The following is a 12,908-nucleotide window of genomic DNA, read 5'->3' as shown; positions in this document are numbered from 1 at the left end:
GGGACTTCCAGATCCAGACAGATAAAATGGTGGTGGCCAACCAACCGGACATAGCGATCACGGATAAGCAGCAGGGGAAAGCCGTAGTGATCGATGTATCCATCCCCAATGATGGAAATATCAGGAAAAAGGAGCATGAGAAACTGGAGAAGTACCAAGGCCTCAAGGAAGAACTGGAGAAGGCCTGGAGGGTGAAAGAGACAGTAATATCCATAGTGATCGGAGCACTGGGGGCCGTGTCCCCCACACTGGAGAAGTGGCTCCAACAGATACCTGGTGAAACATCAGACATCTCCATCCAGAAAAGCGCAGTCCTAGGAACAGCTAAGATACTGCGTAGGACCCTCAAGCTCCCACGACTCTGGTAGAGAACCCGAGCTTGAGAGATGAACAGCCACCCACCCTACCCTGGGGAGATGGGAGGGGTGGGGGAAAGAGGAGTTTATATGTATACACAAAACTAAAGGAATTCCAAACACAAATGAGATAAAGAAAGTTCTGAAATGCCATTTTCCTTTGATTTAAAGAGAGACATGACCAGTTGTATCGTGTACAATCACTAAAATATGTCTATAATCTGATCACTTGCTTTTCTACTAAAATCAGAACCCTCTTACCCCATGATGTCTCTGAATCATTTTACATGTTATAACTCTCTGCAGATAATATAATTAACGGGACAGTTGAAAAAATGTTACTGTCAGCTTTTGGTCAGATGAAAGTTTCTGTTTTAGTTGACTGATAATTAAGGTTCCTGATTTTGTTGTGCAAATGTGCTGACAGAAATAAGTCTACAGAGGAGATGTTCCTGTACGCCGACGACTTACTACTCTTCATTTCTAAAAGTCCATCAGTACAAATTGTGCAAATCAATTTTTGTTTTTGTGAGATTAGCTGAAAGGAGTTTTAACTTGACAAAATGGATTGTGATGAGTGTTTTGTTGTGAGTGGTGAAAAAGAGAGAAAAAGGTCCTCGATGTTTTACATCCAAGTACAATTACAAAATAAACAAAATTCGTCGATCTACAGAGAGATCCTTGGTTTTCTTTTTGTTATGGCCTTTCTACCTATATTTTGTTTTCAAGTTTAGTTTTAAACTGTCTTTTTTGTTTTCTATTAAATTTCTTGTTGCTTGATAACTTAAGGAGTTCATGTGTACATGTTATCAGAACACACTTGCAGGCGGTGTCTGGCTTATAGGAGCATATTCTTTGAGCCCCAAATCCTTTTTCTTTTTTACATTTTCACTGAGAAAGAAATCGTGTGTTGTAGGTCCCAGATTAAGTTAATTTCCATCATTTACATTTGAAGTCAGCTGTGAAGAAGTGGAGTAATCTGTTTATCTGTCTTAGTTCTCCTTTTCAGCCATGTTTTTGTTTTATAGTCCTGAAACATTGACACAAACACTTTCAGCCAAAGTCTAAATCTACTCCCAAAGAACGTTTTTTGTTACCATCGTTCAACTTTGTCCTTAGCTAACACTGATGACCATTAGCCAATGTTAGCTAGTCTGCAAATGACCACAGATCCAGCCTTGAAAAGGGGTGCGTGTCATACCCATTCCTGAACAGGGTATTTGTAGTAGTGCTGCATCATGGTGCTCTGTTGTACTCCTTTGTTTTTAAACTGGAAGATCGTGTACACCAGCACCAGAATGCACAGTGACAGGATGCAAGGTATCACCACAGCGATGGCATTAACTGTGGTAGGGACATCGTTGATGGTCACCATTATGTCTACATCATCCAGGGGCAGTTGGCGGTCCCCACGGTTACCACCAGAGCGCTCCATGTCTGACTGGTCGCAACCCATCCAGTCGCGCAAAATGGACTTGGGATATCCTGGTTCCACCGTCAGCCTCTGGTTGTCAAACTTCCAGTAATCCTTCCCCTTGTAGAAGTAGGTGTAGTCTGAGGAGGGAAAGTGAAGGGGAGACATGGGTGGTGGTGGAGTGGGGAGAGAAATGAGTGAATGAAGAAAAGAGGGAGAGAAATTTGTCAGATTTTTTTTCCCAGTTAATGCAGACAAAAGCAAGGATGGGCTGTGGGTTTCAAGAAGGCCAAAGAGCCCCAAAATATTTTAGATTTGCATAATAATACATTTGTAAGTAATTTCTTTTACTTCTAAAATAAGATATGACTCCTTACCCAAAATGTGACAGCCCAAGTCCCTGCTCAATGTAGTAAGTAGACTGAACATATTATTGCTTTAAATCAAGATATTATTTCACGTGTCAGGTTATTACAACATACACAACCTAAAGTATGGTCTACAATGCAATGAGATGGTGTTTTGGTAATGGGCTACCTCCTGGAATCTGATTGGCCCTTTCCAGGTGCCAGATCAAACCAGAAAATCTAATTCTGATAAATATTCACTGACCTTTTAACTTCACATTTCCAAGTGCAAGTAAACATAACATTGTTCTTCTATATGAAATTCCATCAAGACTATCATGTTCTTGATCATAAAGCAGCTTTCATACAGTATCCTTTTTCCATTTTGCCCTGACCCTTCAAAGAGGATGTAAAAGTCATACAAAACCGACTAAATGTTGCAACAGTACAAAGTACAATAGCCAGAAGTAGTGAACCAGTGATGCTGATTTGACCTAAAGCAAACTCTTCTTAGTATGAATGGAGATTAAGTCTCGCTACAACAGTGAATAAAGACATAAAATGCAGAATCATCCAAAGTGTTTACTTTGTATGTTAGATGACTGCTTTTGCTTTAAAAATCAGTTAATCATTTATTAAAATCTAAACTTTAAATCAGTTACTTCATTAATTATAATTTTAAGACTCAACTTGTCCCTTGTTCTCTCTCACACACACACACACACACCCCAAACAAACACACACACACTACACCCACTCATGCATTAAATCCAATAGAGGCAAAAGTGGTTCCATGACCAATTCCATGTCTCAAAACAAAAATCTTTTATCTCTTGTAACTACAGAGAGTAGCATATAACCTCAATAATTTTTTGGCTTTTGATTTATAAAATATGTTTATCAATCTATGAAATTACTCACCCAAAAATGTCCAGCCATTGTTGAGAAGAATGGTCAGAATTTAGCAAGTTTTCAGCCTGTTTGACATTGACTTTATGGATGTTATGTGCAAACTACCACTGTAATCAGTTCCAGGCACCCTCACAGACTGTGATGTTGTCTCTAATGTCTTCTACAGTATAGTTACAGTAACTACTGTAACTCCTGTTAAATATGAAACTAAGGGAGCAAAAACCAATATTGACGTGAGATTTTAAAACATATCCACATTTTACTTTTTCCACAAAACTATATGGAAGGTTGAGGAACTTGCATTTTTACACTTATCATGATGTCATGATTTTCAGCCTCTTAAATATAGGCATGTTTATTAATTATTGCAAGTAAGAAAAAACACTGAGTAGCTACTTGAAGCTGCATGTGAATTGGGTTTAATAAAGTGGCCGGTGAGAGTACATGCCTTTTATCACTGGTAATGACCTGATCCCAGAAATTTAAAGGTCAGGCTTGACTGCTGGAAGTTTGTCCACCTGAAGAAATCCACATTGCTGAAACCAGGTTATGTTTCCATCCAGTATTTCTTTCTGTAGAATTTTCATTTTCAAAGTTTAATCTCATTTCAATCTTTTCATTTAATTTTACAGCTTCTACGAACTCAAAGAACCATCACAAAGCAATTTCCCTGCAGGTTTAATAAAGGTATCATGAATAAAAAGAACATTACACCTGACTTCTCAGCTGTCAAGTCTTTTGTGTTAAAGGCAAGTATCACAGGCCAAGCTCACCACTCCCTGTCTCAACATGCCTGAATCCAGCACTGAGGTACATCCAAAAATATCTTAGCGCTTGTATTGAGTTTTCATAACAGATTACATAAAATAGCATAGAATTAACAGTTAAAGACATTTTCTATAATTAAGGATCAAGAGGTAATTTAGTTTTTAATATTTCCAGTATTTTGAAAAACCTCTGTAAATCTTACCCCCTATTAGAAACTGGTGTGACATTTGCTCATCAAAATACAACTTATAATGAACTTCACCACAGATTTGATAAAAGTTTGTATTTTCTTTTACATTTTGAATTAGAGTCTAATATTATAGGATAATGTCTGATCTGTAGCATTACATATGCATGATGACTAAATTTGAACGTACTAACCAATTTCATTGATGCTAAACTGCTATTAGATTTACACAGTTGGCTTTAGATGTCCTCACAGATTCTTCAGATCTGTTTGATATGCCACATTTTTTGTAACAAACCTTTTTATTAACCATCAAGCTGGTGTCCGGAGCCTTATTTATTTATCTATTTATTTTTTTTACCACAAAACTCTCATTTCCGCATCATCTGCCTTAAGTAATAAACCTCAACAGCTAATAATACCGAACATTTATTTTTTGCAGATGAACTGGACAAAGAGTACAAACAAACCAAAATAAAAATATCTGTAGTATGACCTTTTTCCAAAAAAAAAAAAATCTCTCACTACCACCACCAGGGAACCCCTTCAAACACTTCAGTGGAAGACATGGACAAATGGGGGAACCTCCATGTATAGCTAGTTCTCAGCCCTTGTAATACCCTGTGGTGCAGGATCTTATTAAAGGAAATAACTTTTCCTCTGTGATGCAACTGTTTGAGGCAGCAACATTAGTTTGGTCCCAGTGGTGGTTGTTTTTATTGAAAGGCAATATTATGTAACGCCTGAGAGATGGATGCTCTAACTGGGAGGCAAATGACCCTGTAAGCAAACACACACATTTATCAGCCACACAACCAGATGGGTGCACGTTATCTAATATTGGTATTAGTTATTGGCTGGTTGAAGTTTCTTCCCTACAATCATGGTGAGTTTCTAGTCCTTTAATGAAGCAGCAACATTACATTTAACAACAGATATATAAAAGTTGGATATTTACAGTTCTACAGTTGAAACAGCAAGTTTTTTTTTCTGTATTTCCATTTTCTGAGTCAGAAATGGTGAACCAACACACTGCGTATGGTGTTGATGATCAATGCAAAAGCAGCACTGCACCTTGTTTCTCCATGTGAGGAATTCAGGAATTTGAGAATGTGAATTCACGTTATCTAATTTTTTGTCATTTGTGGGTCAAAGTCCAGGACAGGAGCTAAATACCTGAAGTAATCTGAGTTCCATAAGAATGTACCCAGACAGAAGTAAATGAACACCCAACCATGTAATTTGAGGGTGTCAGTCTGACTTTATGGGGTCAATCACGCTGTTTCTGTTTGGTCTGCTGTCAACAAACACATAAACAGTGCTGATCATTTGCAGCAGTGCGAACTACATTCACACCAGCTTTGTCTGTTGAACCCTTGCGTGTTTCTCCGAGAGTGAGAAAGGAAACAGGCTGTCCAGTGAAACAAAGAGAGGAAGTGACGTAGGACGCGTCGTGCTGGATAACTTTCTGCTTCTCCTGCTGCTCAAACTGGAGGGAATCTGGTAAACGCTGCATCAGGTTTAAACACCAAAGTCAAAACAGACACTCAGACAATGAATAAGCCTCTTTCAGTCCTGGCTCATCAATAAACCTCTTCTATACCGTAACCCGGTGGCTGTTTTGAGGAATACTACTCCTTGCAAGCAGCTGTTGTAACTGCTTGATGCTGTCCAGGAACGAATTGTTCCACTTCAGTAAAGTTCAGTATGAAAGAAAAACAAACTAACCTGCTATATTGAATCACACAGAACATCCTGGTGTAAATTTGCCCTAAAAGTGTATGTTTGTACACTTTGTGTGACTCTGGTCAAAATAATGTAATTACATTTCCCCTAAAAGTTCAGTGCTGGTCTGAACTTAAACTATTAGTATGGGTCTATTATACATAGTTGTTTTTATCCAAACTGACTCACAGGAGAAAAGGGTTATTTATCTTGCCTAAGGATGTTTAGACAGGTGAAATGTGGAACCTGGGGCTCAAATCAATATTTTGATTGATTGATGATCACTCTCCTTCTGAACACATCTGCCCACAGCAGTGTTGCTGGTTCTGGAAAGGTGAGATCAATACATTCTCATCCCCCTACTCATCACTCCTGGTCACTCATGACCTCTTCACGTCAGCTTTTAACGCACAAGGCTCATTTAAGTCCACACTGCTGCAGATACATACTGCCAGTTGTCATTAATACAGCTGTAAACGATGCACAAGTATAAACCAGAAAGTTAAACTAGCATTTCATTCATTTTGGACCCCACCATTATTCAGCATCTACATGCAAGAGCCCAAGAGTTCAGGATCATGGAAACAATATATTTTATCATAATTAGGCTGATGACACTCAGTTCTATATTACTGTTTCATTAGGAGACTCTGGTCCATTACAAAGCTTAAGTTTGTGCCTCAATATGTCGATGTTTCAAAAGTTTCTTCACATGAAAAAAAAAAAAAAATTGAAATAAGTCTTTGGCCCTAAGATGAGCATTTAAGATTATTTATTGCTTGGTCTCAGTCAGCAATGATAAGAGCAGTGGATCAATCCAGGAAATCTTGGTGCCATTTTGAAGCAGGAACCACATGAGCCTTTTACAGTTTGAAGAATATGTCGAGAAAACAGGGACTGATGACTCAGTGTGATTTAGAAAAACCTTATTTTTTTGTTTGCTTGTTCTGTAACGGAGCTTTTACAGCTCCCAGAAGACAACTGCAACAAATCCAGTGTGTTGCTGCTTGTGTCCTCACAAAGACTAAAAGAGATAAGTCATCACTCCAGTTCTCACATGTTTGTACTGGCTTTGATTGTAATTTGTTGCTGCTTCAGTACAAGGCTCTAAAAAATATATCTGATCTACTGTTGCCATAGAAGCCACGAAGACTTCTCATCACCTGGGTCAAGTTTGCTTTCCATCTACAGTTCAAAGTAAACATTTCCTTTTTTTTCTCCTGACAGCCGGACAACCTGCCAAAATACCTGAAAGAGTTTTTCTTTCATTTATTATTAAATATGTACACTGATGATGATGATTGATGAACGATGATAATATTCATAATAATGATGATGTTGATGGAGACAATGATGAAGATGAAAATGAAAACTATGATGACAATATATATGTTGATGACGATGATGTTCATGTTGACGTTGGTGATGAATTGGATGATGACTAAAGATGATGATGATTATGTTGAAACTGATGATGACATTGATATGAATAATAATGATTTTGATGGTTATGATGTCAATATTTATGATGACAGTATTGATATTTATGACAGTGATTCCAATGATAATGTTAACGATAATATCAATATAGATGATGAGGTTGATGATGACGATAATTCTGCATTAATGATTAGGATGGAAATAATAGCAGCACTGATATTGATAATAAGGATAATAATAATAATGACACGCCTTTCTTTTCTCTCTCTCTTTCTCTCCCTTCAACTTCTTTTTTCCCTCTTCCCCTGCCAGGTCCAGCACGACTGTATCAAGACTGATGATGATTACAAAAAAAAAAACAAAAAACAAAAAAAAACAAATATTCATATTATCAAGGGCAGCTATATACATGAGATGTCTCCCTTGACAGAGCGAATCTATCTGGCAAAAATAAGGCACACAGATTGCTGTTCTGTGTGCTGAGATGCTGGAAAGGACAGGTTAAAAAAAAAAGAAAGATATTAATGATCTGGATGATAATGATGTTTATATACATGACGATGAGGAGAGTGATGATGATAATTTTCATGGCACAGATTAAAAACACGCTGAGATTAAAAATGTTTTTGGCTAAAAGTCAAAAGCAGCATGTTTGTGGGAAGATTCAGTGACTCCGGAGGCAAATATAAACAAACAAACAAATAAAAATGCATATGCATCATTCATCTCCTGAGTTCCTGAGTGTTGACCAAAGGAAGCGAGGACAGTTTATGCAGTGTATTAATTTCCCTGATGGCTCGAGGGAAGAAACTCTTGCATAGTCTGGATGTCCTGATCCGGATGCTTAATGAATATATTAACGTTCAACTGAATGAAATGAAGTTCAAGAAATAGTTTTTGCACATCTGCACATGGACACTTGTCACCCAGGTAACAGTCGGGAACATAGTCGTGTAGTGAGCAGCATGTGGTCTGCTGTGTGTTTGGACCAGTAAGTCTTTGCACTTGCTGAATTTGACCAGAACATCTGATGAAGATATTCGACAGACTGATCCCAGTTTTACATGACTTCAGCAGCTCAACAACAACAAGGTGGTAGCTGTTTTTCTTTGCTCCATCACCTCCAAACAGCACAAATAAAACACACAGTCTAACACATTCATCTGCTGTCTTCAAAGTCCCTGCAGGCCACTTTCTCATCAGCAGTGTGACATGGCGCCCGATCGACCGTGGCGCCCTGTCACCATGCAACACACAGATCTGTCTCTGCCGTTCATTGCTCCCCCAGAGGAAGATGCTGGGTCACTGTGTCACTGTTCAACGATCAGAGGTGGTGAAAGTCCGATTTCTTTCTCCACACAAATTTGTATTCTGCTGCAGAACTGCTGAGGCTTCATAGGATTTTTGGTTTCGTTCATTAAAAATCACAAGTCTGACTTCACGTCACGAAACATCCGACTTTTGTCCGTCATTTTTCAGTTAGCTGACAGAGATGATATGGATTAACGAATGGGTGTAAAGGTTTGATAGAAGTGTTGAAGGTCAGAAACAAACATAGGTGTCTACTTCTGTTTCAGTTTTATGTAAACTGATCTGAAATCCTGCACCGTCTCCCTGACAGCAGGAGTCAAACAGAATGATTGTTCAGAGGACGGCAGGAAAATGTCTCCGTTTGGGCAAGAAAAGGGTTTTTTATAATATTTGTTTAGAATAAATTAATAAAAGCTTCCATCTCATAAAGACTAATGTTAATAATGACTCTTACACACTAATGGTGATGCTGATGTAATGTACAGTTAAATAATATGGATGATTGTCATTCACCAATATTTCTAATGTCTTTTACAGGCAACTGGTGTCTTGATGGGTAAAACCAGACCCCCTTATTTTCACATCAGGGAATCAGCTGAAAGTTCATGTGTTCATTTAGGAATCATTTCCGATGTTGTGTGAAACATTTCTGTTCACTTTCTACTTGTTTTTCCAAAATATACCCAGTATGTTGCAAAATGTAAACTATGAGGTTGACTTGAAGAGTCATAGACTTGCATGGCAGAAAATTGGACTGAATGATGCGAGTTTTTTTTTTCTCTCAGCCTCTGTAAACAGGCAAACTTTAAAATACAAATAGGACAGATGTGTAATGCTATTTCACAAGGTACTTAGTCTACCTCCTGTCCAAAATGACTTACCACCAAGTCACCAGCTGTGTTTCATCCCATTGTTTTGGTATGTCCGTGTATTAGTAGTGGGACTTTCTATCATGCATATAAATGTTCTGGACAACACTTATCTCAAGCAGCCCCCTGTAGAGGAGGCTTTTGTTGTTTAACCATGCAAAGCGCTCTGTGATGTTACAGACTAGCTAAAGGTTAACTTGACCAGAGAAGGCCCAGATTTATTCAACAGGATAAAATGGTAGAAATGTTTTTCTAAAGTGGACAACAGCATATGACAATGTTACAGAGTAATGATCTATACTTTTAACTACTCAGATTGACAATGCACACCCCGGACAGGTCACCATTCCATCACAGGGCCAACACAGAGAGACAAACAACCATTCATGCTCACACTAATCCCTAGGGAGAATTTAGAGTGATCAATTAAGATAAATTTTGAATGGTGGGAGGAAGCAGGAATAACCAGAGAGAGCCCGTGCATACACTGGGAGAACATGCTGACTCCAAGCAGAAAGGTCACTGTTCAAAACTTCCCCCAATAAAGTATCAACTTATCATAAATGAAATATTTATCCTTATGGTGAAGACTTGCACCAAACACACTTGTAAAATAGAAATGGCCATAATGTCCCTTCCCAAGTACTTCAGTCTGTGTTCACTTTATGAGAAAATAAGGACTTTGTTCCCCTAAAGAACCTGAAAAGCATCTGTCAGTACAGATGAGATTAACAAATGCAGTCAAAGCTGAAAATCTGGCTAGATTAAGTGTTTCATGAAGCACACAGTGAAACCAAGTAATCTGCTGCCACTCACATCCCTCCCTGCTGATGAAGGCTCCCTGTGGGGCGTCAGGGATTCCCTTCCACACGGCGATGGACTTGGGGTATCCTGGGTCAGCCGTGCGTTTCTCCTCGTCGTAGCGCCAGTATTTATCCCCTTTGAAGAAGAAGGTTTTCCCAACGGGTTCCCATCGGAGCGCCGTGTCGATACCGTCTTTTGGGAGGAAGCTTCCCAGTTGCATCAGGTTCTGAGGGTAACCTGGCTCAGCCGTGACCTCCTTAAACACCCAGTACTTATCACCTAAAATGAAGTAGATACAGTCAGAACGTTCTTTTAACATTGTTTATTATGACATTAAAGCAAGTTTCAAAATGAATGAAGGTTGAATAATCTTGGAGGCTAAAGATGTATTTTTTTTTTTATTTTAGATGCATAAATAGTTTTAAATTTAATGTAATTATCTGTTTTTAATAGAAGACTGAGCACATTAGTAAAAATATTACTTCTTTGGCATTAATAATTATATAATGTATGTAAAGTCATGAATTAAAGCCTTCTCCCAAATTCACGAATAGGACCGCAGAAAAAATCATCCAGTCCTCACCAGGTCTTAAAATGACTTATTATAACCTGAAGAGAACAAGTCAGAATTAGAACTGCACCAACTCCATGATAAAACCGATCATGTCCTAAAAGGACTGAATCCACTTTATAATTGCACTTTACATAGATTACTTAGTGCATGATGCGACAGCAACAACTTTAAATAGCATAAGGACGAAACTACCAATCCAAATGTAGATTAAACAGAATTTAGTTTGTTTTCCTACATTAATAACTTTGTAATTGAGATTTCCAACTGTTAAAAAGACGTTTTTTTTTTTGCTTTCTTTTAATCAGAACATTTAATCTAAGTCTGTTCAGAGAATGAACTTTCAGATGTTATGATCAAATCCAGAGTTATATTACTCTTGTGTGGCATAATTTCTGATTGATCAACTTGAGCGGCACGAGAATCGCTATGAATACAAACGGCATCATCTTAACTGCATCCAAGTGGTTATACATTTTTACAATAAAACTCATCACATTATAACGTGATAGGTGTCACGTTTTTACAATAAAACTATCACGTTATACGTGATAAAGCCCCAACTTTTTTTTTTTTTTTTTTTTTATTAGGATGACAGCTCTACGCTCCCTTATTATATAAAAATATAGTAGGATTTTTTTTTTAATATTAGTACACCTTTCCAGAACATGACAGGTGGAAACACAACTTTTTGTGTCAATGCTAGAAAGAAAGGAGGAAGATTAGGAAGTCCAAAGTCAGCAGCCTGAGGATGAAGGAAGTTTTATATGAACACTGAAATTCTATTACATCAGGCTGACTGCACCCTCGCTGCTCTGCCATTCTCTATTTCACACTTTATTAAATATATTTTCAGGAGGACTCGGGAGTGTGGCGAGCAGAGCAGAGTCTAATAACACTAGAGCAGATGGCAGGAGATCTGAATGACTCTTTAATTTCAGCTAAGTTCTTTTGCTGAAGTTTGTGGATGGTTTATCAAATGGTAAAAATCCAAACTGATGTGTGTATTTAGACAAACAGAGCCACACTATCAGAAATTTATATTCATATTATGAAGGGGGATGTATTTTGATTCTCTACTAAACTTTTGTCAAGAGAGCACGTTCAGGGTCTGAATTTACATTCTTCCATTTAACGCTCAGTAACTTCTCACTGAGACACAGTCAGTGGGTTCATCTGGAGAATAAACATTAGCAAAAGTTGAATTCTTTCATTTTCCATGACATATTTCATTGCAGACAGAACAAGTCCAAAATATTTATATTATATGCCACTACGTTCTTTTTTTTCTTTTTTTAAATCAATCAATATATATACATTCTTTCCATTTCTATCAGCAACACACTCCACAACAGTAGGAACAAATATTCTCCAAAAGCAGACATTCATAAAAATCAGAGGATCAACAGTTTGTCTCCAAATGAGAGAAAATCATTGAAGAGTTGTAAGACAATGTTACTCAAAGAACAAAGATTTCAATGGGTTTACATGTCGGTGTAGATTTTGGATTCAACAAATTCAAGTCCAATTGACTTTATGAAAGCTCTTATGAAAGAAGGTCCTTATTTCTGTCACAACAGTCTGAATATAATTCAACCATCAAATAATCTGCAGGAATTTTTAGTATGTAAAAGACGACAACAGGTCTAAGCTGGATTTTGTGGTCTCTTGTCCCTTTGATTGACCTGTATTAAGAACCCTCATTCATCAACAGCTGATTGAACCCCATGAACACTACAATACAGAGTTACACACACAGATGTCCCTCCAGACTTTATGGTGCAGAATAGAAGCTGTATGTTAACGTTGTCTGGAGTTCCAGAGGTGCTGTCTACTTCTTTTGACTAGTAGGAGTTCAGATTGGACCTTCACACATTGGAAACCTGGATTGTGGTCAAAGCAATGAGTATTTCAGATCCCTTTCAAAGAAATGGTGCAAAGAGCAAAAGGAATAAGTGGACATCTATACAGGGACATCTATTAGGGTGGGAAAATCTTCGAATCTAATCGAATCTATCAGGATTTTTTGCTTCACAATTTCATCATAGATTTCTTTTGTTAAAAATGTTTCTTTTTTTTTTTTAATAAAAATAATTCATTATAAATCTTTTATTGTTTTTATTGATCTTTTTACTTGTCTTCTTGGGCATTATAGCAGCAGCAGAATGATGGTCTGGCGACTGTGTTGTTTTTCCTAACTGAAA

The 12,908-nt window shown here is 37.7% G+C and overlaps 1 protein-coding gene across 1 annotated transcript in view; it reads right to left on the bottom strand.

Annotated features, from left to right (window-relative positions):
• Positions 1 to 1,551: 1,551 nt before the first annotated feature.
• The window catches only part of mmp24 (matrix metallopeptidase 24), a gene marked incomplete at both ends in the record, with an annotated part of 78,737 nt that continues 67,380 nt past the window's right edge, over positions 1,552 to 12,908 (bottom strand). Inside the window, 2 exons of the mRNA XM_079241763.1 lie at positions 1,552 to 1,910; positions 10,146 to 10,412. Of these exons, the coding sequence (XP_079097889.1) occupies positions 1,552 to 1,910; positions 10,146 to 10,412 (626 nt within the window). The remainder of the gene's footprint in view (positions 1,911 to 10,145; positions 10,413 to 12,908) is intronic.

Source organism: Telmatherina bonti, assembly GCF_933228915.1.
Source record: "Telmatherina bonti genome assembly, chromosome: 6".
Lineage (NCBI taxonomy): Eukaryota > Metazoa > Chordata > Actinopteri > Atheriniformes > Telmatherinidae > Telmatherina > Telmatherina bonti.
Note: the sequence above shows the minus strand (reverse complement) of the source record. Positions and strands in the feature narration are given on the sequence as shown.